Source organism: Taudactylus pleione, unplaced genomic scaffold (assembly GCF_031769625.1).
Source record: "Taudactylus pleione unplaced genomic scaffold, aTauple2 ptg000447l, whole genome shotgun sequence".
Lineage (NCBI taxonomy): Eukaryota > Metazoa > Chordata > Amphibia > Anura > Myobatrachidae > Taudactylus > Taudactylus pleione.
The window spans coordinates 1,986,670-2,013,799 of NW_028284849.1; the positions used below are offsets into that span (position 1 = coordinate 1,986,670).

General features: G+C 44.1%; 1 protein-coding gene across 6 annotated transcripts in view; it reads left to right on the top strand.

Annotated features, from left to right (window-relative positions):
- LOC148505592 (uncharacterized) overlaps positions 1-27,130 on the top strand; it is a 465,509-nt gene that overhangs the window by 184,714 nt on the left and 253,665 nt on the right. For 3 of the 6 annotated variants that reach the window (XM_088447974.1, XM_088447976.1, XM_088447975.1), the window contains one exon: positions 16,723-16,846. The exons of the other annotated variants lie outside the window; for them this stretch is intronic. In XM_088447974.1, coding sequence (XP_088304100.1) covers positions 16,791-16,846 — 56 coding nt within the window. In that variant the 5' untranslated portion in view covers positions 16,723-16,790. The remainder of the gene's footprint in view (positions 1-16,722; positions 16,847-27,130) is intronic. 6 annotated transcript variants of the gene reach the window in all.

Sequence of the window (27,130 nt, forward strand, 5' to 3'; positions counted from 1 at the left end):
AGACGGTCCTTCATCAGAAGTGTTTGACTAGACATCTGGGCGATCTAAACCAGCACTGCTGGTGTGCCGGGCTACCAAAATATTCTGCATATACATACAGTGTAAACACATATACTGAACATCTTACAATAGGAATTTTAATACTGGATCAAATCCTGCACTAGACCAAATTAGACTTTTGGAGAAGACATTACAGGCACCCAGAGATAGGGTTATGTGTACCACAGCAATTAGCTGGCCAAGCCTTTGAGATCTCATCATGAACATCAGGCATTCAGCACCTGTCATCACCTCACATTTGATGACCACTAATTACTATCAGTTTCGAGGAGGGTCACCTCTAGATCTGTCTACATGGTTAGTTTTCCGAGTCCAACCCCCTCCCCCCCTCGGGTTCCATTCCCAGTTAGAGTAAAACAATATTATTGAGCTATTCTGTATCTGTACTTTAATGATATCTCCTTAATCCTTTTAAAAATCGTTTTATTTTGCAGTTTATTTCTTCCCATATATTTCTCTCTTCAATCCATTGGGATATATATATAATAAAGAATTTTTCCTGTTTATGAAGCCGTGGAGTGCCTGCTCCGTTTGCATATGGACATTGGATTGAGATATATATATATATATATATATATATTTATTATCATGCAGTAGTGTGGACATAATAATAATCACAGGCGTACAAGCTGGGAAAGAACAGAGAATATAAATTTCTCACTCAAATTATCAATCATTCTCAGACCATTCAGAGTGGTTTCTATAGGTTCCCAAACCTATAAGTAATAAACTCCTGGTGACTAATGCAAAGCCTTTAGCTATCCCAGATGAATTGAATCAATGTTTAGTAGCATATTTCCTCTTTAAACAATGTCACACCGTCACACAAGCAACAAATCGTTTGCAATAGTAACACAAACATAAAGAGAAATAACTCACAATGTTACACTGAGGGGTATATTTACTAAAGTGACAGTTTTTAGAAGTGGAGATGTTGCCCATAGCAACCAATCAGATTCTTTTTAACATTTAACTAGCACCTTATAGAAGTTAAGAGCTTGAATCTGATTGGTTGCTATGGGCAACATCTCCACTTCTAAAAACTCCCACTTTAGTAAATTTACCCCTGAAAATCCACATATTTGGATTTTGTTCTAATAAAAAGCACATAGACATCATGCTTAATCCTGAATAGAACATCTGTCTTCCCAAAGTATTACTATAGTATCACTTACTACGGGGGCAATTCAAATCAGCGCCTTGCTGAATAGCCCCAGGATGATGTTCCCAGAGCTATTCACTTGACCACGCTGTTAAGCCCGACTACTGGATTTCTGCTCGTACCATCCTGGGGTGCGAGCAGAAATCCTTCTTAAGTAATCTGGCTGTTTGCAGCGGCTAAGCGCAGCGGTAACAGCCTCGCAGCCGGCACTTTAGTCGGAGAATGCTGGTTACCGCGACTAAACACCCAGCTTAATGCACAGTAACCAGTATTTTCCAAAGTGGTTCTAGTCAGACTTAACAGCGCGGTCAATTGAATAGCTCCAGGAAATCCTTCACGGGGCTGTTCAGCATCATGCTGAATTGAATCGCCTATGATTTAAAGCCTCATAGCCCCTGTTATTATCAAGTGATGATGGGTGACATTAATACATACATGCAGTCTTGGTCAGATAAGAACAATTAGAAAATGTTAACAAATCGTTTGCAATAGATGATACACTTTTACGGCATTACAACAACAACACTAGTTATAATATATAAAACACATATCTAATAATACACTATTTCCCAATGGCTTCACAAATGTGTACTATAAAAAAGTCAGCACAACCTTTCACCATACCTTGCACAGTTTTCTAACCTTGGGCCTGATTCAGACCCACTCGCGAGCGGCTGTCCGCTCGCAAGTGGGTCAATGGTCTGCACTGAGCATGCGCACGACGGAGGGAGCTCCGTCGTGCGCATGCGCCAGACACGACGAGCGAAGGACTTTCCTTCGCTCGTTGTGTCCGATCAAAGGGGGCGTGCTGTCAATGTTGATTGACAGCACGCCCCCTTTGGTAGGCGTTCCGGGGGCGTGCCTCCCTGACGGGGGCGTTCCCACGGGAACGCCTCCCGTCAAAAGCCGGCCCACTGACATCACTAGTGATGTCAGTGGGAGTGATTTTGGCTCTGATAGAGCCAAAATCACTCCGGAGCTTGCGGTTGAAAACCTCAACCGCAGGCTCCGGCTCGCAATTTCGATGGTCGCGATGGTCTCGACCATCGCGGCCATCAAAATGCACGCTCGTATAGCCTGTGGGTGGTGACCCACAGCTATACGAGCGTCCAGAAGGACGCTCCATTTTCATGGAGGCCGGCCCTCATTCAGAGCGTGCGCTCTGCTCAGAGCGTACGGCTCTGAATGAGGGCCCTTGTCTTCAACAAAGCAAAAATTTCCACCTTAATGCTCCCAGTCCTTTGTACAGTAACTGATAAAATGGGAGTCATATGTATGTGCTAATTAACTTATTATCTCCCTAATAAACTTGGATCTCCAACATATTTAGTAAATCTTAAGTAAATGAAACCCTTTCCTATCAACTTTCACAGATCCTGATCAAGCAATGCTGGCCATAAACCGCACGATTAGTGCAGATGCCCCAGCGGACGGCCAAGGTGATAATCGGAGCACCTCCGTACACTACAAAGTCTACAAAGGCAATCTGCGGGCACAGCATGGAGCTGGCTGAACGACGTTCTGGAGGATCGGACAGGTTTGGCAACAAACAGTCCAGACAATTTTTCAGCCATTTCCATGCGGTGAGCAATTATCGTTCATGTCCATACACTGAATGCTAATTGTTCAGAACAGCAGTATAATCAGCTGATCTGAATGATTATCGTTCAGTGTATGGCCAGCTGCAGTTTCTTCCCTCATATATCACTTCACTGAATGTTACTAAGGTGTTCTGTTATCTTGTGCTATACAGCAGTGACGTGCGGTGAGGTAAATGGCTGGGGAGGCACTGGCAGTGAGGTGTGGTGAGGTAAATGGCTGGGGAGGCACTGGCAGTGAGGTGCGGTGAGGTAAATGGCTGGGGAGGCACTGGCAGTGACGTGCGGTGAGGTAAATGGCTGGGGAGGCACTGGCAGTGACGTGCGGTGAGGTAAATGGCTGGGGAGGCACTGGCAGTGACGTGCGGTGAGGTAAATGGCTGGGGAGGCACTGGCAGTGAGGTGCGGTGAGGTAATTGGCTGGGGAGGCACTGGCAGTGACGTGCGGTGAGGTAAATGGCTGGGGAGGCACTGGCAGTGAGGTGCGGTGAGGTAAATGGCTGGGGAGGCACTGGCAGTGAGGTGCGGTGAGGTAATTGGCTGGGGAGGCACTGGCAGTGACGTGCGGTGAGGTAAATGGCTGGGGAGGCACTGGCAGTGAGATGTGGTGAGGTAAATGGCTGGGGAGGCACTGGCAGTGAGGTGTGGTGAGGTAAATGGCTGGGGAGGCACTGGTTAGTATCAGAGCCAGATATACACATACATATATGAACCCGAGGGTACATGTGCGCATTATCACAGGTGCAGCAGTATATAGTGCTGGGAATTTGGTGTGTATTGATCAGGGATGTGCGGAGGTAGATGGGGAGGCACTGCCTCACCTGCGTTACACTTTTACTCCACAGAGTTTTGTTTAGAAAACTTATTAGAATAATACAAAGAAGATATTTATAATATTTTCTTACATTTTTTCTTATAATTTTTATGGGCACCCAATATAAAGATTGAATCTCCTTGGAGTCCATTAAGAAGCCCTATTTATTTTTTAGTTTGGTCCTTGAACAGCCTATCCCAATGTACTCATTTCCTAATGTGGATTAAAGTAATTACTTTCAATTTTCTCCAATCTAAAGAATTTGCCTGATAGAGAACATTTATATTAAGTTTAGTCATTTTTTACAGTCATTTAGCCCTTCTCAAAAAGTCCTAATATAATTGTTTTTGAAGGAATTTGTCTTAGTAGAAATATAAAAAAATGTATTACGTCAGCTACAGTATATACAATACAGTTATACCCCTTTTACACCGGAGCTAAAACCCGGGCTATTTAAGGGTTAACCCGGGTAGCTCCTTGGTATAAAAGGGGAGAGAGTTGGATCGCTGGCACGAGTGACACGACAATCCAACCCAGGTAACTTGCAGGGTTTAACACGGGAGTAACCAGTGAAACCCTGAAGTGTGAACGGCGCACTCCGGGTCACGATGACCTGGAGAGCGCAGCATGCTGGCCGATTTGCCGGCTTCAGTGGTGCTCGGAGATGACGTCATCTCCAAGAGTCCACTTCAACGCCTGAAAAGCCGGGTTTATGCAGACCCGACTCCGGTGTGAACGGCGCCGACTTGGGAATGTCCTGGGTTGGCGCTGGCTAAATTCCGGGTCTGATCCGGATTGGAACCCTGTTCCAACTCTGGGTCAGACCCGGAATTTAGGTGTAAAAGGGGTATTAGTATCAACTTTCAATGAGAGTCACATAAAAAAGTGGGAACATATCTGGGAGGAGAAATTGATATCTGTGTGGTCAGGGCTGAAACTAGGATTTTTGTCACCAGGGGCAAGACACTAATGTGGAATCCCCCCCCGTTCCTCTCAGGTGATGATGTTTAAAATGTCTTAAGGAGAAAGTTTTAATGCACACTCAAACATGATATGATATCAACTAGAGATATAAAGAAACCATCATGAAAATGTAAAGTTTAATGAAGCTACAGTTGAAAGAAGTATGATATGCATCTGATTGCATGAGAAATTGATAATGGAACGACTTATTGCAATTTAGAAAGGTGAACGCTAATCATATTGTGTAGGACAAAACTATAGAGAACACCGACCAGTCTGTTATATATATATAGCATATTATTTTTTACCATATAAGCACCTTCTTTAGCAAATATTACAATACTAGTTTTGATGGCCTTTCACTTGCCAGGGAGGTGGGCACTAGCTTGTGACCAGCATTGTCAGGCTTTTTTTTCCACCCTCCTCTCTTCTACCCTCTTGCCATCTCGCTGCCCCTTCTACTGTCTTATCCCTACCACCCCGTATCTTTCTCTACCAGCCGCCTCTCTTTCCCTTCTATGTGCGAGTGCCCAGCGGCCAGCACTGCAGCCCACTGACTTTTTACTGTGCCCAGCACCGCCTACCTGTCCCCGCAGGCCACACGCAGTCCTCACCTTAGGGCAGCTAAGCTCTCGCTGAATAGATGAAGCAGCCGCTATGCAGCCCTGTATCACCCCCGGCTGGTGATTGACCAGATACCTCGTGCCCGCAGTCCGTCTGACAGTCAGTGATGGCGGCAGCACAATCACTAGTGCTGCTCTCCCCTCACTTCAATGAGGCCGGAGGAGCCCTCATTCGGTGCAGCCCCCAAGCCACCGCGGGGCTGCAGGGACTGTAGATACGCCACCGGGGTGTTCGAGGCCCCACATCACCCGCTCACCACCTTCATGCTACTGAGCCAGAGTCACCAACAGCCTCAGAGCGCTTATCATCCCGATCACAGCAGCGACCGTCATGCCGCTCTGTCTGTGTCCTGCGCACACTGCACTGCTTCCTGGTCTGGAGAGACTCCGCCACTCCCCTCTTTCGTCCTGTCTCCCCCTCCGGCACCCGGTGCACGTGCACCCTTAGCCCCCCCCTAGTTGCGGCCCTGGTGTGGTGGCCAGGGCTGGGTCCATTGCACCACTATAGAGACAATCTGTGTACTGCTTTTAGTTGGCTTCAACAAAATGACAGCAAATCTAGTACCCAACAAAGTGGGAAGTAACTGTCACATGGAGCCATTTAGTCACATCTCACGTGATTGGCCAATCTTTGTTATCTAGAAACTTTTCCTATGGCAGTGGTTCCTAAACTCAGTCCTCAAGGCACCCTAACAATCCAGGTTTTAAGGATAGCCATGCTTGACCCCAGGTGACTCAATCAGTATCTTGGTCAATTTGATTTAATCACCTGTCTCATCCATGGAGATCTGTAAAACCTGAACTGTAGGGGTGCCTTGAGGATTGCGTTTGGGATCCTCCGTGCTAAGGCATCTCTCTGCACATAGTATATCATCTCCTTAATAGACACTTTTCTAAGCTCTTCAGATCCCAAATTAGCTGGTAACGTGACCAGATGTCTCACTGCTTCATTCTTTAAATCTCAATTAGTTCCCAGTTTAAATTGTTGCAAACATCTGGTTTATAGTCAAGATGGATTAGCTGACCACTGGAATCACTCATTACGGTAACAAAACTGTTTAATGGGGCTGATTCCATACTCATCCGTATACTTTGCCAACATAGAGAAACAATCGGTAACATCGAGTAACAACGGACAGTTAATGAAGCCCAGACCTTACTCAGGAATTGCTTACTTCAGCGCGCGCTATGAGGCCTCAGACAGCCTCTGGTATCGCAGTGGCTTATTTATGCACACCCGTGCAGTGCCGTTGAAACTCGCTTTCGCCCGTCCACTCCCCCCCCGTCGCCACCCCCAAATGGCACTTCCTGTCAATCACTCTGCCATGGCTCTGCGTATCCTCTGCGATCGCAGTCCTGATCACAGTGGCTAGTACGATCACTGTGATACATGCGCAGAACGCAACTATCCACCGTTTGCGTGCGTTTAAGCAACTGCGTTCCTTGCTAAATCAGGCCCTGTATCTCAGCTATTGTACCGGATCCCTCTGACAGCAGATTTTCACATACAGGAAGGAGCCATCTCTAACTCCTTATTTCTCGTTCACTCACCTTATAGGAAACAGCAATGATCACAACTACTTGAAGGAATATTTTATATTATTATTATGATCATAGGAGCATTTATCATGTGCAGTAAGTATTGCAGTAGGGTGGTGTCAGCCAGGGGGAAGAGATTAGGAGAGGAGAGGTAATGTGCAGTCACTGACTACAATAGGCCTTTACACAAAACCTGCACACTCCATGTAATATAACAATATTTAATGTAGTATAACAACCGACTTTGATGATATAGATTGGTTCAGAGGGAAGGGGCTACATTCCAGTATAAATCATTACACCATGCTTGCCAACTCTCCCTCATTGTCATGGAGACTCCCTGAAATAGTAGCAATCTCCCTGTCTCCCTGAAGAGTCTAGCAATCTCCCTCATTTCATCCTTACCCCCATTGTGAAGCTGTTATATTAAAAAAACATATACAGGTTGAGTCTCCCATATCCAAATATTCCGAAATACGGAATATTCCGAATTACGGAATATTTTTGGTATGACTGAGAATGTGAAACCTTTGCTTTCTGATGGTTCAATGTACACAAACTTGTTTTAAAGCACAATTTCATTAAAATACAGTATACAATAACCTTCAGGCTGTGTGCATAAGGTGTATATGAAACATAAATGAATTTCATGTATGTACACAAACTTTTTTTGATGCTCAAAATTATAAAAAATATTGTATAAAATGAGCTGCAGGCTGTGTGTATAAGGTGTATATAGAACATACATGCATTCTGTGTTTAGTTTTGGGTCCTATACCCAAGATATTTCATTATAGTATGCAAATATTCCAAAATACGGAATAATCCGATATCCAAAATACCCCTGGTCCCGAGCATTTTGGATATGGGAGACTCAACCTGTATACATTCCAATGGGATCATTAGTGTCATTTCCTTGCATTGGTTATTATAAAGCACAATGATCCCTATGAATTTCTGAAAAGTATTAGTGTGTTTTCATCAGCAAACCGATCTTACTGACTGCTTTTGGGCTAGTTTACATTTGGATGTAAGTCAGGTTTAGGACACGCCTCTCAGATGTATCAGTACACGCCCATCACATGTAGGACACGCCTCTCAGATGTATCAGTACACGCCCATCACATGTAGGACACGCCTCTCAGATGTATCAGTACACGCCCATCACATGTAGGACACGCCTCTCAGATGTATCAGTACACGCCCATCACATGTAGGACACGCCTCTCAGATTTATCAGTACACGCCCATCACATGTAGGACACGCCTCTCAGATGTATCAGTACACGCCCATCACATGTAGGACACGCCTCTCAGATGTATCAGTACACGCCCATCACATGTAGGACACGCCTCTCAGATGTATCAGTACACGCCCACTGTGACACGCACTCATAGGTGCTGCTTTCACAATCTCCCTGAAATGCTTTTTCAAAAGTAGGCAAGTGTGTATTACACTGGCCATGGGCCACATATTACAGAAAATTGACTCAAGCATGGCTCCCAGTTTGACACATGCCTGCTCTAGTTGCCTCCCATACAGGGGATACTACATGTAGGACCCGCGTGATGCCACTTCCAGTTGGTGATATTGTTACACTATATACAGTAAGTTCAGCTGCTCTCTATTCCAGAAGATTGAGTGGATGGAGAAGATATCATCTTTTCATCTACTTGTATCCAGTCTAGACGCTGCTTTCTAATTACATATGTCCCGTGTTTTACTTGAGCAGCTTATAAATGAAATGAGGCTGAGGCATGCCATCCCTAAACAAAATCATATTGCTAGAGAGCACACGGCGCAGGGAGAGGATTTCCTAGAAGGCTTTCGTTTATAAGGCAGCAGCTCCTGTTACTAGGAAAAAGCTATTATTCTGTTATCTGTATTTTCCCAACAGTAAATCCCCTGAGAGCCATCTGCAGTATTACTAGTGGCTGGAAGGTTCAGAGGTGCGTAGCAGGCTTGGCACTCATACACACACATCACAATCATTTCTGCAGACACACTGATAGGTAACCCCTGAAGATTAGTGCAGGATGGCTCCACCACTAAGCTAGGGAGGATACAGGAGGTTTAACACTTTGTAACTCTGTTCTATTAGTCTCTCTGGGACTCTGTATCTTGATGACATTGATCAGTGATTTGAAAAGCAGCTTGTTATTATGTGCCAACATTCCTCACCTTTACAGGCAAATCAGCACTAGCACTACTAGAGCACACTGTCATCTTCCACTTTATAGGAAAATGTGTATTTCATTGTTGGAAGAAGGCTCCAGCAGACAGTAGGTGTGTGTGTGTCATTACAGTTTGTGTATGTTTTTGTATATAAAGATAAATTCAAGAAGTTTAGGATTGCAAAGCTCTGATTATAAGTTCCAATGTCCTTGTGTCCAGCGCTTCCACCAGTGCAGTCAGTCACCAGAAGCCTGTAACACTCTATCACAGCATTCTTATCTCTTACTGAGATGATACCTATTTCAGGCTAGTAGTATTTTCAATGTCCTTTCCCTGCATCTTCCCATATGTGTGAGTTATGCGTGGATGAAAGACATCAGCAACACCACACCTATGGAGGAAATGCCATTTCATCTTGGAAGTCATCTCGAAACCTCAGTCTTTACAAAACAGAATTAATAATATTTCTACCGGCCAATAGTAGTTATCAACCTGATATCTCTATCACTGTTGATAACTCGGCAATCAACCCTATCCTGCAAGCTCGCTGCCTAGGTGTCATCATTGACTCTGAACTGTCCCTTGTTCCCCACATTAAATCTGTTTCGAAATCATGCTACATATATCTAAAAAAACATATCCAGATTATGCCGCTATATCTTACACAAGATATTGCACTCATTATCTCCCACATTGATTATTGCAATAGACTCCGTACTATTCTTCCGCAAAACAGACTCCCACCATCGCAATCTATTTTGAATGCAGTGGCGAGGCTGATCATCCTCACTTACCGTTCATCATCTGCTGCTCAGCCCTGTCAGTCTCTCTATTGGTTACCTGTATTCTACCGAATTCAATATAAAATACTTCTACTAACACATATGGCTGTTAACTAAACTACCCCAACATACATCTCTTCACTTATCTCAAAATATCTGCCCGCTCGCCCTCCCCAAATCTGCACATCTCTCATCCTCACTTATTACCTGCTCCCTATCATGGTTACGGGACTGTTTTCAGGCTGCACTCACTCTGCCGAATTGTCTCCCACGCACAATAACACTTTTCTCTAGTCTCCAGTCTTGAAGGTTAGCCCCAGCATAGAATATATATTTTTTTCTATATATTGCCGCTGCAGCCAGGAGGAGGCTGCCAGCTGTCAGTATATGCGGCTATGATTGATTAGCCCAGCTCCGCCTACAGCAGGTGATCTTTGATTGGCTCTCTGCACACTCATGACATTGTGCAGTGTAGAGGAGCCCAGCAGCAGCAACTGGCATGCAGCCACCGGGACAGACAGGAGGAAGGGGGGTATCCGTGGTCACCATGAGGAGCATCGCGGTCCGGACGCCCAACCATGCAGCCCCCACGGGTAAAGACGCCCAGAAAGCCACATCACCAGGAGGACCCTGCACCTGACAGGCCTGAGAGAAATAGGCACCAACACCTGACCGGAGACCAGATTGAGTTGGCGAGAGAAGCCAACAGAGGAAGGAGAGGATTTGGAGACCAGAGTCTGGGGAGAGGAGCCTGGCTGCTGTGGGGAGTGGGTGGGGTGGCAAAGGCTGCCATGAACCGGGGAGTGGGTGAGGAGGCTGAATGGCAGATTAGAGGAGAGCAGGGATGCTGCCGGAACAGGGGAGTGAATGAGTATGCTGAGACTGGCATAAGGGGAGGGTTAATGTGTGAGGAGGCTGACAGGGGTGTGGAGGATGCTGCAGGAATAAGGGAAGTGGTGAGGAGGCTGAGACTGGAATAGGAGAGTGGGTGTGGAGGCTGGCATGAGGGGAGAAGAGGCTGTAGGAATGAGGAGACTGGGTGAGGAGGCTGAGGCTGGTATAGGGGAGTGGAGGCTGGCATGAAGGGAGAGGAGGCTGCATACTGCTGGAATATAGAAGTGGGTGAGGAGGCTGAGGCTGGCATAAGGGGAGTGGATGAGGAGGCTGGCATGAGGGAAAAGGAGGAGGCTGCTGGAATAGGAGAGTGAAAGAGGAGGCTAAGGCTGGCATAAATAACGGAAGTGGGTGACGTGGCTGGCATGGGGGAGAGGAGGAGGCTGCATATTGCTGAAATAGGGGAGTGTGTGAGAAGGCTAACACTGGCATCCTTTATATTTTAATAGATAAAGGTGAATCTTAATACATTCACATATATTAATACCAATCAGGGAAAATCCTTATTTTGAGTTAAAAATTTCAGGACTTGATGATTCAGAACTCCTTGGACACTCCCCTAATGAATAATTAGGCTAATTGGACTAATTGGAAGTTTCCAATTAGCTTAATTAGTCCAATAATTACATGTCCTTATTGGTTTGGGGAAAATATACTTTCATTCTGGCTCCAAGATTTTAGAAAAATTTGTCAAGCCCTGGATTAGGAGAATAGCACAGGCAAATTACCGGCAATATCAACCTGTCCAATTCAGTCAGATGGCAATTGAATTTGCCCTTATGAGTGCATCACTGGCCAATTATCGCCATCGGGTAATATGAACTATGATGCATCATTGGCCAATACCGGCATTAGGAACTATGATGCATCACTGGCCAATTATTGCCATCGGGTAATATGAACTATGATGCATCATTGGCCAATACCGGCATTAGGAACTATGATGCATCACTGGCCAATTATTGCCATAGGGTAATAGGAACTATGATGCATCAATTGCCAATTATTGCCGTTGGGTAATAGGAACTATGATGCATCACTGGCCAATTATTGCCATAGGGTAATAGGAACTATGATGCATCACTGGCCAATTATCGCCATAGGGTAATAGGAACTATGATGCATCACTGGCCCATTATCGGCATTAGGTAATAGGAATTATGATGCATCACTGGCCCATTACCGGCATTGGGTAATAGGAACTATGATGCATCACTGGCCCATTACTGGTATTGGGTAATATGAAGTATGATGGATCACTGGCCCACTACCGGCATTGGGTAATAGGAACTGTGATGCATCACTGGCCCATTCCTGGCATTGGGTAATAGGAACTATGATGCATCACTGGCCCATTCCTGGCATTGGGTAATAGGAACTGTGATGCATCACTGGCCCATTCCTGGCATTGGGTAATAGGAACTGTGATGCATCACTGGCCCATTACCGGCATTGGGTAATAGGAACTGTGATGCATCACTGGCCCATTACCGGCATTGGGTAATAGGAACTATGATGCATCACTGGCCCATTACCGGCATTAGGTAATAGGAATTATGATCATCACTGGCCCATTACCGGCATTGGGTAATAGGAACTATGATGCATCACTGGCCCATTACCGGCATTGGGTAATAGGAACTGTGATGCATCACTGGCCCATTCCTGGCATTGGGTAATAGGAACTATGATGCATCACTGGCCCATTACCGGCATTGGGTAATAGGAACTTTGATGCATCACTGGCCCATTACTGCAGTGGGTAATAGGAACTATGATGCATCACTGGCCCATTACCTGCATTGGGTAATAGGAACTTCAGTATGGGGTATATTTACTAAAGTGAGAGTTTTTAGAAGTGGAGATGTTGCCCATAGCAACCAATCAGAAGATAATAGCTAGAATCTTATTGGTTGCTATGGGCAACATCACTTCTAAAAACTCTCACTTTAGTAAATGTACCCCTATGAGTGAATCACTGGCGTTTTACCTGCATTGGGTGATAGCATATATGATGCATCACTGGTCCATTACTGGCATGCATTGGGTAATAGGAACTATGATGCATCCCTGGTCCAATACTGTCATTGAGTAGTAGTAACTATGAGTTCATTCCTGGCCCATTACCGGCATTGGGTAATAGGATCTATGATGCATCACTGGTCCATTACTGGCATTGGGTAATAGGAACTATGATGCATCACTGGCCCATTACCGGCATTGGGTAATAGGAACTGTGATGCATCACTGGTCCATTACCTGCATTGGGTAATAGGATCTATGATGCATCACTGGCCCAATACCGGCATTGGGTAATAGGATCTGTGATGCATCACTGGCCCAATACTGTCATTGAGTATTAGGAACTATGAGTTCATTCCTGGCCCATTACCGGCATTGGGTAATAGGATCTATGATGCATCACTGGTCCATTACCTGCATTGGGTAATAGGATCTGTGATGCATCACTGGCCCAATACTGTAATTGAGTATTAGGAACTATGAGTTCATTCCTGGCCCATTACTGGCATTGGGTAATAGGATCTATGATGCATCACTGGCCCTTTACCTGCATTGGATAATAGGAACTATAAGGGCATCAATGTCCCATTACTGGCATTTGGCAATTAGGCCCAAGGCCATGGCGCGGCTCTCAGCGTCCCTGTATATGAAGAGTAGTTTACATTTGATTATTCCATGTATCTGTTCATGTGAACTCTAGAAACTGGTGAAATTTGGTCCAGGTCAGTGAACCTGTGGCCACAGACACACTGGGAACAAATGCACAGATTCAGTCAGTTAGTAATGAGCCATGTGGATCGTTTTCAGTCACATGCTTCCATGGTTGTCATGTGGTCTGCGCTAAGTTTTTATCCACTGAATACAGCTTTAGGTTTTTGAGTGTTTGAAGTAGCGACTTTGGAACAAGTTAGTAATGACAGTCATGCAGCCTGTACAGGGCTCCTAAGGCTAACAGCATATGTGCGTGCCAGTGTGTAATGGTCTCAGGAATTCTGTGTATGATTGGTAGTGGGTACAGCGCTAGCTCTCTTATGTTCTGAAATATTGTGAGTAGCAGTGTTGGTATAAACTATAAATGATACTGGTAGGTGTCTGTAGTGGTGTTCAGATGTGCTGTGGATGGGAATACAGAGGACAGTCTGACTGTGAGACCAAGAGTGAAGGTGTTCAATGAAAAACAAAAGAATAAGGGGCATAAAGTGCAAGACTAATCAGTAGTATGTCCAAGGCGCTGGAAAGAACCTAATTATATGTACAATATATCAAATGAACCAAGCTGCTGTTCATCGATTGATAGCCAAACAAAAAAAAAATAGGAAAACAAAAATAAACAGCTCTGCGTCCTGTGGCAATATCACGCTAGGTGGCGATGCTGAGCCATGTACTCTGTTTAAGTCTAGAAGGATCCACCCGCACAGGGTAGAAAAACTAGAGTTGTGTGCCGACCCCGAGTTTTGGTTTTGGATCTGTATCTCCTAGTGTTTTGGATCTGGTTTAGTAGCTTTTATCCATGGTGTTTTGTTTTTTTGTTTTGGATCTGTATTTTTTCCAAAAAATTATATAAATAAAAACCACATAATTTGGGCCTGTTTTTTGTTCCTACGGTATTATTAACCTGAAATAACAATCATTTTCAGGCATTACCATGCATTTTTAACCACCTCACAGCTCACGGCAGTTTAAAAAAAATACAGGACATCTATGAAGCATTGCCACATTGCAGTGGCAGACAGGATTGTCCCTCCCACCCACTCTTATGTGGGATATTAAAAAGGACATGCACAGTTTAACAAACCAAGCACATTAGCGGTTATGGACCTGATTCAGAACCGCTCACTAGATGCGGCCACTCGCTACCAGCTTATGGAAATTCAGCTAAGTGACATCACGGCATCTGCTCGCACAGCAAGACATAAGCACGCGCACTATGTCTTGGCGAGCGATCACTTTGTGTTTATAGATGCCCTCCAGCCTGTCTTTAGCCGCCCACTTGCATACGTCATCTCCAGGAGTATATACAAGCATCGGAACATTGGGAACCATCGGATCTGACCGCAGCGCTTGCGGTTGACTGTACCCTACCGCAAGCACTGCGAGCAGTTCACTGTAAAAATCTACCAGGTGATGTGTACTATGACGCTGCCTGTTAATTATGCACGGCCCAGAAACGGCGTTGAAACACTCTGGGACACCTGCGTCCGCAACTCCACTCCCCCGTTACTACTGCCCTGCCCCTTTTACCACCCACAAACGGCCTCTCCTGTCACTCATTCAACTGGGCAGTCACAGTAGGGCGAGCGAGCACATTCTGATTACTCATACTAGTTTGCACACGCGCACTGCGAACTACACACATGCGTACATTAGCGAACATCATCTGCAACGAGTGGCCGCTTGCTAGCGAGCGGCTCAGAATCAGGCCCTATGACTGACACTTTCGTGGCTGAACTCCTTGGTTTGTATGGGCCCCCACAAATCATTTCAATTATTAAGGAGGAGGTTGATGATGAGGGTATTGGTGGTGGAGATTGCATGTGCTGGTCCAAACTGCTGTTAGCTGATACTGGACTGCTTGTTATTAATTTACAAATTATTATAATTTTGTTAAACAAATTGTATGAACTCGCTGCAAATGACGTAACAGGGAGGAGGTGCCTAGATGGTTAACATCCCTTCCTCTGCTAACTTTGGCTTTACAAATGAAACAGATGCCTTCACAACTGTTGTCAGAATTTAGATTAAAATAATTCCACACCCAAGACGTGGCTTTTCTGGCTTTCTTTTTATCATGAGCAAGAACTGCTGTCACTGGTGGCTGATTTACGCAAACAACATCCTCATTAGCGTCAGATAGGACACAAATTTCCCTCTCATCCTCCTTTTGCACTTCCTCCACACTATCATCCTCATTTTCTATTATTTCACCATCAAATACTAGCACAGCCGTCATGGCGTCAGTGATTCGCTGTGAAACTGAGTGACAGCTGTTATACTTACTTCCTCTATCAAAGGACTGTTAAAAGGTCAATTGTTTTTTTTAAATTACTACTAGTAGTAGTCTTCCTGGTCCCTTTCTGGGATGAAGATCCACCCCCAGCAGCAGCAACAAGCGTAGCACTCAAGGATCCTTCTGAGGAATCATGGATAGGAGAAGAGTCAGTCATGCTTATGAAATTGGATGTAGAACTACTTCCGATCACGATTGAGGATCTTGATGATGATGCAGGTATTGGTGGTGGAGATTGCAGGCACTTGGATCCAGATAGAAGGGAGCAGCTAGGTGACACTGGACTGTTTGGTTTTTTGTTCCCAAACTTTCAGAATTTGAAATACCCTTTCCAATTTGATGAATGCGCTGCAAGTGATGTAACAGGGAGGAGGTTCCCAGATGGTTAAGGTCCTTAACTCTACTCACTGTTACATGGCAACATTTACAAATGGCTTGGCAAAGGTTGTCCGGATTTGGGTGGAAATAATTCCACACATGAGAAGTGGATTTTTTGGTCCTTTGCCCAGGCATGGCAACAATGGGATTTTTCCCACCATGGGCAACAACTGTTGCCTGATTTACAGTTTTTACACAAACATCCTCACCATCAACATGCTCATCATCATCAACATCCTCATCATTTTTGTTATCACCAACTACGTAAATATTCTCCTCATCCTCCTCGTGCAATTCTGCAGAAGCATCCTCGATTTCTAAATCAACATGTTGACTTGTGCAGCTCATCCCCACATTATTAGAGGGCACACAAACGGTGGAAGGAGGATCCTCTACCAGTACAGTATTAGAAAAGTCAGGCTCACACATGGCAACCGCGGACACACTTGGACTCTACACGGGGATTTGTGATTTTCCTGAGCACACAGTTGGTTCTGGTGTCTTACTCGTCTTAACAATTTAAATTTTTTCTGTGCTTCTCCTACAAGCAGAGGGTCTTAAATCATCACTAGAACCACCAGTCATATATAATAAAAGCCAAGGCCTTATCCTTTCCTTGCCACTTCGTATAGTGAATGGCATATTGCCTATTTTTTGTTTCTTTAAAGCTGACTTAGCTTTAGATTTTTTTTTTTCTTTAACAGGGTAAAAGTTGACTTTTTTAGCCTGACTTTTTGGCCTGACTTAAGCCCTGGTACATCGGCCTTCATAGATGACGTTGACGGCCTTGCAATATCATCATGACTGCTGCCGGCAGCTACAAGACAGGTATGTGGATCCTGCTCTCCTGTCATGTCTGTCATGTGACTGTCCTCCATACTCACTGCGGTCTTACAGCAGTGTCACCAAGCAATTATAGCACAGCTAAGTTGCGGCTAACACACACAAAAAATAGTTTTTATTTTCACACTGGTGGTGTGGCTAACACGCACACACAAAAAATAGTTTTTATTTTCTCGCTGGTGTTGTCGCTAACACGCACACACACATTATTTTTTTTTCACTAGTGGTGTGGCAGGCTAACACATACACACCAAAAATAAGTTTTTATTTTTCACTGGTGGTGTGGCTAACACGCACACACACACATTTTTTTAATTATTTTTACACTGAGGGTGAAGAAGAGCACCCCTGATGGACAGAGCACCCCCTGGACAACACAGTAGAACAGCCAGCCAGACACCCTATGGACAACTGCCAGCCAGCCCCCATGAACTACAGCCAGCCAGCCCCTATGGACAGGACAACCAAACAGCCAGCCAGCCCCTATGGACGGGACACCCTCAAAACAGCCAGCCCCTATGGACAACAGCGAGCCAGCCCAAATGGACATCAGCAGCCAGCCAGTCCCTATGAACAACTGCCAACCAGCCCCAATGGACAGGACAACCTAGTATGCACAACAGCAGCGCAGCACAGCTCCCAGCACAACCTCACAAATCACAATTATGCACAACAGCAGCACAGCTCCCTCCCTCTTCCCTCTCCAGAGCCGGAATGAAAAATTACGGCGATCGCGGGACCTTTATAGAATCCAAAACCCGCGAGAATCCGACAGCGGGATCATGACGTTTTGCCTCGTTTTGAGATCCGAGTCAGGCAGGAAAACCGGAGCCGACTCGGATCTGCCTCGTATCTGCTAAGTTCGGGTGGGTTCGGTACTCAGGGAACCAAACCTGCTCATCTCTAAGAAAAACTAAGTTTGACCACACCTAGAGGCTGCATCACTGGCCCATTATCGGCATTGGGCAATTTGAACTATGATGTACCACTGAACCATTACCACCATTTGGCAATAGGAAATATGACGTATTACTGAACTATTACCACCATTGGGCAATAAGAACTGTGATTAAAACCTGTCTCAGTCTCCTATAAAAAAACAATAATTTAAACAATTGATAGCAATCAATTTATATGAATAATAAGATGCTATTTTTTTAGTATTAATGAAATAGTCTAAATAGGTCCGTTAAATAATGTATACAATTAATAAAAACTTGTATTACTTCACCAATGAAGGAAGAGTAGCCTAGCTGAGAATAGCATTGAGGCATAGATTGAATCTTACAAAAGATCTGTCCTAAGATATTTACGGACAATATGAATGTGTACAGTAGGGTGTATTTGTCCTTGAACCTTCTTGTAGTGACTGTACCTGGTACTGTAAAAATGTTCAAGACGCAAAAAGGTCCTCATCATCACCTGCTCGCACAGGTGATGATGAGCTCATTAGGAATTTGTACTGTTACAAGACAATTTGAGAAATATACACAAATGAGCATAGAACACATTGGCTGGGGTGTATTCAATAATTAAATGAAGTTAAAAAGTACCAAAAAATAGCACTGCTGCAGCAAATAAACACCACATGTAAATTGTGGAGCATTTACAATTTTACTCATTAGTCGATTAAGGCCCTCATTCAGAGCCGTACGCTCTGAGCAGAGCGCACGCTCTGCATGAGGGCCGGGCTCCATTTTCATGGAGCGTCCTCCTGGACGCTCGTATAGCTGTGGGTCACCACCCACAGGCTATACGAGCGTGCATTTTGATGGCCGCGATGGTCGAGACCATCGCGACCATCGAAATTGCGAGCCGGAGCCTGCGGTTGAGGTTTTCAACCGCAAGCTCCGGAGTGATTTTGGCTCTATCAGAGCCAAAATCACTCCCACTGACATCACTAGTGATGTCAGTGGGCCGGCTTCTGACGGGAGGCGTTCCCGTGGGAACGCCCCCGTCAGGGAGGCACGCCCCCGGCACGCCCACCAAAGGGGGCGTGCTGTCAATCAACATTGACAGCACGCCCCCTTTGATCGGACACAACGAGCGAAGGAAAGTCCTTCGCTCGTCGTGTCTGGCGCATGCGCACGACGGAGCTCCCTCCGTCGTGCGCATGCTCAGTGCAGACCATCGACCCACTTGCGAGCGGACAGCCGCTCGCGAGTGGGTCTGAATCAGGCCCTAAGTTCTTATTATTGTTTTTACTTTATTTGATCTTAAATCAGAATCATAATTGAGTTACGAGAGGGTTGGTTAACTTATTCATTTAATGTTGTTACAACTTAGTAAGATATGATGTATACATAACCTCCCTTACATGTTATTGCAGACTTCCAAAGTTAATACTTATTACTCATTTATTTTTCATTATGAGACTTAAGAACATAATATGTGTGTGTGTTTAGTACCAGCATTAAAGCACTCCTTAATACTTACTGTGATGATATGATCATCTATTAAAAGCCACCAAGCGAAAAAATAAATAATAAAATGACTCCTCTCCATCAGTACATTAGAGAACTAGAAACAGTGCATATTTATACGCAACATATGTATTCTTATAACAGAGAATGGGGGTAACTCAATTCAGCGGGAGTTGGTCTCTGAGCTATTCAATTTAGCGCGCTGTTTAGTCCGACACTTACAAGTTAAGTAAGAGAATGCCGGTTCTTACAAGTTAACCAGGTTGATTAGTTGTAGGAACCGGCATTAAGTACCGGCCGCGAGGCTGTGAGCACAGCGCTAATCCGGAAAACAGTCCTGCGGCCCTCAGAGGGTGCGAGAAAATTTTATCTAAATGACCTAACAATACGCTGAATTGAATAGCTCCAGGAGCTCTCTCCTTGCGCTATCAACAGCGCGCTGAATTGAATCGGCCCCAATGATACTGAAGTGTAATAAACCAAGAAACAAATCTCTGAGGAATATTTATTGTTCTTCTAAAATAAGTGCATAACAATTTATAAAAATACATTGTGAGATATATACATTAGCAGAAGTTTTTCAATATGGAAAAAGATAAGATACTCATAGGCAAATGCAGGGGGGGTCCTATTGCCTAGAAACCCCCCTCCCCAGCCCACACCGTGACCACAATAAAATGTTACTAGTGCTGCATGTTCTTCTCAGTATCAGAAATTAAATAATTAGCACCATCTGTGGATCTTTTAACATGCTAGCCAGTAATAAATATACCTGTGCACCAACTAGGAGATCTGGAAAACATGCACTGTTAGGGGTGCACTGCTATATACCATCAATAAGGATAATTATTAATACTGTATAATAATACACTACCCAGTGCATAAGGAGACCAATATGTACATATATGTCCAGGGCAGTGCTAGGTTCTTCTGCTGCTCCTCCAGACTCCTGGACTTGCTCCAATGCTCAGGAAAGGTGCCCACATCTGACATAAAAACATTTAGCTCAGACAGGATGGTCCTACTGCCGCATCTAATGGCGCACTGTGATCACTGGTCCTGTATATGCTGGTATTATGGCACACAATATACTTTGTATGATGTATACTATAGCTGGATAAGTGCTGATTATGTTCTCTTCATGGCGTGGCCGCACTCACTCTAAAATCAAGCATTTGGTAACCCCCCTCTAGAAATCCTGCGTTTGCCACTGAAACTAATGACCAAAATGGGTGTCACATGTGCCAATGGGCACCACAACCAAACCTACACAGTAACATGGCACTGGAGGTCACTCAGGTTATGGTGATAGGTCCTATACCACTTCATTAAGGTCAAGAGGTTCGTTCAGCCCTTCTGGAAAGAGGCAATTGAACGCATTAATCCAATAAAGCTTGCTATGATCGTCCCATCTCACTCGCGCCAGATGTCTAGCGCAGCATGGTGTACTGAGGCTTGGGTTATGAGGACACATCTGTATGATACAGCATTCGGCATCGCTAGCTATATTCTCAGATCTTCTGCATGTACAAAAGATCTGAGGATGTGATGGACGACCCGCGGGAGCACGCGACCGCATCGTGCGTACACACTGGACAATATGAACGATTTGTCGTTCCGATGCGTTGGAATCGGCCAAATCGCTCAAGATATCGTCTAGTGTGTAGGTGCCTTCACAGTTAATCAACTCAATGGGCGCAATTCAGCTGTTTTGGCCCCTCCTCGCGCCCGACGGAGATATTCAATTGTTGCTCCTGTCAGGCACAAACAGCTGCTGGCACCAGCATTTCAGCTTGCACCACCCGAAAATGCTCGAAAAGTGACCCATTTGGGCACTCAAACAGCAATTTTTGCGATCGCATCCAGCACTGTGGTCGAGTGTATCCGTTTTACGCGGCTAAACACGTTCTCTTTAGGCGTGATAGACGCGAAGATTGGCATCAATTGAATAGTGCCCCGGCACTTTAGACGGGAGATCGGGCGCGCTAAAACAATTGAATTGTGCCCTTTGATTGTCTGGGGTTTGATGTCAGTGGAGAGATTCCGGCTCTGTTAGAGCCGAAATCTCTCTGGGGCTTGCGGCAACGAGACCCTACCACAAGGGTCTCGTCGCAAGCCCGATGGTCGCGATGGTCTTGACCATCATCATGGCCACTCGCTATAGCTGTGGGTGGCTAAAAAAAAAAAAAAGACTGGCCCTGATTCAGAGCGAGCGGCTCTGAATCAGGGCCTTAATTTCAGCCCTATGCTATTCAATCAATGGCTGCATGCCTTCATGTTAAGCTTCAGAGGGTGAACTTAATGTAGACTTTTCCTCAGTCTCCGTAGCTGCCCCCACCCCCAAATATAGAGGGAGGGGGCACACCCAATATGCGGATTGTACCTAGCTGTTGTGCAGTGGGACAGTCCTTAGCCGGAGGGTCCGGCACTTGTTACGATCTCCTCTGTTTTGGCGATCAGTTGGGTGGGTCGTGTCTTCATGCTGCAATAGTCGTTTCATTATAACTGATAGTGGTGGTAACTGAATACAATAATAAAAATATCGAGAAACTTGAGCTCCAATTCAGTAGTGCAGCACAATCCCAATAAAGTAGTCACACACCACTAATAGTCATATAGAGGGAAAAAGTACTTTCAATTGGGCGCACCCTCCGGGGTAATATGATACCAATATATCTCTCCTTAATCCTCTCTCTTTATAGTCATATACATTTTCTTTCTTCTTATTTTTCCACTTTTCTCTTTCTTGATCGTGTTTATTACAGAATCCTCAGAAGAATGTTGGTATTTCCACCTTATCCTCTCCGTGTATGAGTATAAATATGTAAAAAAACGATGATAAGGGTATATATAGTGCAGTATAGTGTAATAATAGTGTAGCTAAAACATCCAAAAATTATCAACAATCTTAGGGCTCGATTCAATTAAGCACGATGTAAATAGCGCCGGGAGATAGCGCCCGGAGCTATTCAATCCATCGCGATGTTAGGTCGGGTAAGGCTCGTTCTCACACCTTAAACAGGATTTTTAGGAGCGAGAACGGGCATTCCCCAACCTAACTTCCCGGCGCGATGCTGATTTCCAGGCGCGAAGGGCAGAAAACAGCCTCGTGCCGGGACTTTTGTCGGATTTCTGCTGGCATCCCCGGAGGGATGCGAGAAAAAATCCTTAGTCGGGGTTAGCTGCACGGTGTATTGAATAGCTTTGGGAGCTGATTCCCGGCGCTATTCACATCGCGTAGAATAGAATCGTGCCCATAGCCACAAACAAATAATAGGTAAAGCAGGGTACCAGATAGAATGGGGTGCTCACAATCACACCCTACCAAGCATGTGTAAAAGTATTACCAGCGACCTGGGTATAGGCACTAGAAATCCTTCAAGATCAATGTCTTGCTTCACCTGGGTTACTGCCCTCCTTCACTCACCAATATGTTTCGGCACTACGGACCTTTGTCAAGGTGTCACCATGCCCCGCCCCCCCCCCCCAGTCTCGACCCTGATCCCGTCCCCACTCTCACCCTCCTCCGCCCGCGCTGCAGGGGTATTATGTATGCACAAATCATATAAATACTGTTTTTTTTAATCAAAATCTTTTGATGTGATGGTTACCATCGCATCAAAAGTTTCGATGGTGGAAGCACAGCCATCATTTGATAGTGGACTTCCGCTGTCCATCCCTATGCTGTTGACAAACGGAATAGCAGCTGGGAGAAGTACTGTAGCAAGGCAGATGGTTATCAGTGAGGAAGCAAAGTGCAGGTCAGAGGCTAAGATCGCGAAGGAGAATATATTGAGATGACGCATATGATATAGTAAGCACTAGTGTTGAGAGATTTGTAGGTGAGGGTGAGTAATGTGAATTGGATAGGAGGCACATGGGAGCCAGTGTTTGTAGAGAGGTGAGGGAGGAATATCAGTCTTGCTGTTGCACATAGGACATTTTGTTGCAGGGATAGATGGGTAAGAGAAATGCCAGGTAGAAGGAAGTTTCTTAAGCCAAGGCCAAGATAGCTTTATGTAAGCAGTTAGCCTGATATCACAGCGGGCGCTGCTCCTTGGAGATTCAGTGATACGCCATAATAATTCATTGTTGGACTTGTCGGGAAATGTGGTCAGAAGATGTTCACTTTTGAACTGTCCGACTGATCACAGAGGCCCCGGTGTAAGCCGGAAGTGAACCAGCTGAGAGTGCCAGATACAGACAGGAGACTCTGATGATGTTCCCAGATGCCTGTTTGTGATCAGTTATTTATACTGACAAGTGTCTGTTTCTGGTTTATTCTAAATGTTGTCAGTTGTTGATTTCTGATCACTTGTGTTGTATGTAGTGAATCTGAGGAAAAGACAGAATCACCAGATGTGGAGATGAAACCAACAAAGTTTTGACAAATCATTAGAAAGTGTAAAAATAGACCCTGAAACCGATCTTCCTCGTGATTAATAGGGAACATCTGATCCACGTGCTGAGGATTTGTTTACATTGCATCAAGCAGTGATATCAGAGGAGAGATTATATTAACACCTTGTTTCTAGGCATTGCTGAAAAGGTAGCATCCATCTCACTATTAGTGCCTCAATCCGCAGCATTTCCATCAGTGCCCAGCTCATGTCTTCAGCTCATCGTTCTATCCGGAGCACCGCTGCTGTCCGTTCTGCCTCAGGCAGGCACGTCTGCCTGATCGTCTGCCTTAGAGGAAATGGGGACCGGTGGGACAGAGTGTTCTCTGCACTGTCACAGATCTGGACAGCGCCGCTTACTGTAATCAAAGCATTGTGGATATTATAATACGGAGTTTAGGAGCTGGTTGGATAAAGATAGGAGGCATCTGAGGCATTTATGGAAGCCAGTCCAGATGTGCAGCATATGAAAACTATACAAAATTACCCAAAAAGTTAGTAAATACTGTGTTGCAGGGTGTTTTGACTAGAATAGTCCAACTTGTGGGCCCTAACTTCCCTAATACCTATTGCTATGCTAACTTAGGGCCGTATTCAATTAGGTGTGAAAAGTCAGTTTCTGTAGAAAAGTATCTCAAGTGACATCATTTCGCCATGCGAAAAGTTTCCTCCATATTCAATTCCGGAGACTTTTCGCCGGTGCGGATCTCAATGCAATGGAACAGGCGAAAAAGTTTCGCCTATGAATAGGTGTCGAAAAAAAGTGCAGAATTGGGGTTTTGGGGTGCAAACTTCCGGAAACCACCCAGCACTCTTGGGACAGTCCCCCAATAGTAAACTGTGTCAAAAAAAAGTTTACAAAATACTTTAGATAACCCCCTTAAAAAAAGTACTTTCATTTTGGGGGCGAAAAAGTTCAAAGTTGGGGGACAAACTTAAAAACTAGCGAAATTGACTTGGGGGGGGTCCCCAAGTATGGGCCAGGTGTTTTTTTTTATTGCAGGTGCTTGTGGGTGGTGGATATTTTACGTCATTTAAAACTTTCACTTTAGCAACTTTAAAAATATGCTAGCACCCATTTTCATGTACCCCAAATTTGCTGGGAGAATTTATTTTCACATAAAAATACTCCTAAATGCTATTCTTCACCACTTGTGTTAATGCGCTAATTGCCACCAATTGACACAACTTAAGTACCCAAATTACCCACATTAGGGCTAATCGGGGCATCTATAGTGATCCCCAGTGTTAGTGCATCTTTTAGGGGGTGTCAGGCTGCAATCTCAATTTTCAACAGGACTTTTCTCCTGTTACAGTTTCGCCGGGTGCCGTTTTCGCTTCCTCTCTAATTGAACACGGCGAATAGCAGGAGCGCGCCCGAAACTTTTCTGCATGCAAAACACGCGATGTAGGTCGAAAAGTCTGGCATGCGAAAAAGTATCGCGGGTGCAAAACTAATTGGACACTGCGACCCGCGGGTGAAGACGGTTCCCGCAGGCTGTTAGGGCAGGGCGCTTTTTGCCTTCCAGAAAGAGGGCAGGGCGCCGCGCCCCGCTAAAACAGCCTAGCGGGAACGCTAGCTTGGTTACCATGTCAGTGTGTAGGTCTGTGATGCCCCCTGCTTCATTACTATATTATATCACATGAATGTGTACTGTATGATAAGTGCTAGCATACTCTATATTATATCACATCAATGTGTACTGTATTATAAGTGCTAGCATACTCTATATTATGTCACATCAATGTGTACTGTATGATAAGTGCTAGCATACTCTATACTATGTCACATCAATGTGTACTGTATTATAAGTGCTAGCATACTCTATATTATGTCACATGAATGTGTACTGTATTAGAAGTGCTAGCATACTCTATATTATGTCACATCAATGTGTACTGTATGATAAGTGCTAGCATACTCTATATTATGTCACATCAATGTGTACTGTATTAGAAGTGCTAGCATACTCTATATTATGTCACATGAATGTGTACTGTATTAGAAGTGCTAGCATACTCTATATTATGTCACATGAATGTGTACTGTATTAGAAGTGCTAGCATACTCTATATTATGTTACATGAATGTGTACTGTATTAGTAGTGCTAGCATACTCTATATTATACCACATGAATGTGTACTGTATTAGAAGTGCTAGCATACTCTATATTATATCACATGAATGTGTACTGTATTAGAAGTGCTAGCATACTCTATATTATATCACATGAATGTGTACTGTATTAGAAGTGCTAGCATACTCTATATTATATCACATGAATGTGTACTGTATTAGAAGTGCTAGCATACTCTATATTATGTCACATGAATGTGTACTGTATTAGTAGTGCTAGCATACTCTATATTATATCACATGAATGTGTACTGTATTATAAGTGCTAGCATACTCTATATTATGTCACATGAATGTGTACTGTATTAGTAGTGCTAGCATACTCTATATTATATCACATGAATGTGTACTGTATTAGAAGTGCTAGCATACTCTATATTATGTCACATGAATGTGTACTGTATTAGTAGTGCTAGCATACTCTATATTATATCACATGAATGTGTACTGTATTATAAGTGCTAGCATACTCTATATTATATCACATGAATGTGTACTGTATTAGAAGTGCTAGCATACTCTATATTATGTCACATGAATGTGTACTGTATTAGTAGTGCTAGCATACTCTATATTATGTCACATGAATGTGTACTGTATTAGTAGTGCTAGCATACTCTATATTATATCACATGAATGTGTACTGTATTATAAGTGCTAGCATACTCTATATTATATCACATGAATGTGTACTGTATTAGAAGTGCTAGCATACTCTATATTATGTCACATGAATGTGTACTGTATTAGAAGTGCTAGCATACTCTATATTATATCACATGAATGTGTACTGTATTATAAGTGCTAGCATACTCTATATTATGTCACATGAATGTGTACTGTATTAGTAGTGCTAGCATACTCTATATTATATCACATGAATGTGTACTGTATTAGAAGTGCTAGCATACTCTATATTATGTCACATGAATGTGTACTGTATTAGTAGTGCTAGCATACTCTATATTATATCACATGAATGTGTACTGGATTAGAAGTGCTAGCATACTCTATATTATATCACATGAATGTGTACTGTATTAGTAGTGCTAGCATACTCTATATTATGTCACATGAATGTGTACTGGATTAGAAGTGCTAGCATACTCTATATTATGTCACATGAATGTGTACTGTATTAGAAGTGCTAGCATACTCTATATTATATCACATGAATGTGTACTGGATTAGAAGTGCTAGCATACTCTATATTATGTCACATGAATGTGTACTGGATTAGAAGTGCTAGCATACTCTATATTATGTCACATGAATGTGTACTGTATTAGTAGTGCTAGCATACTCTAT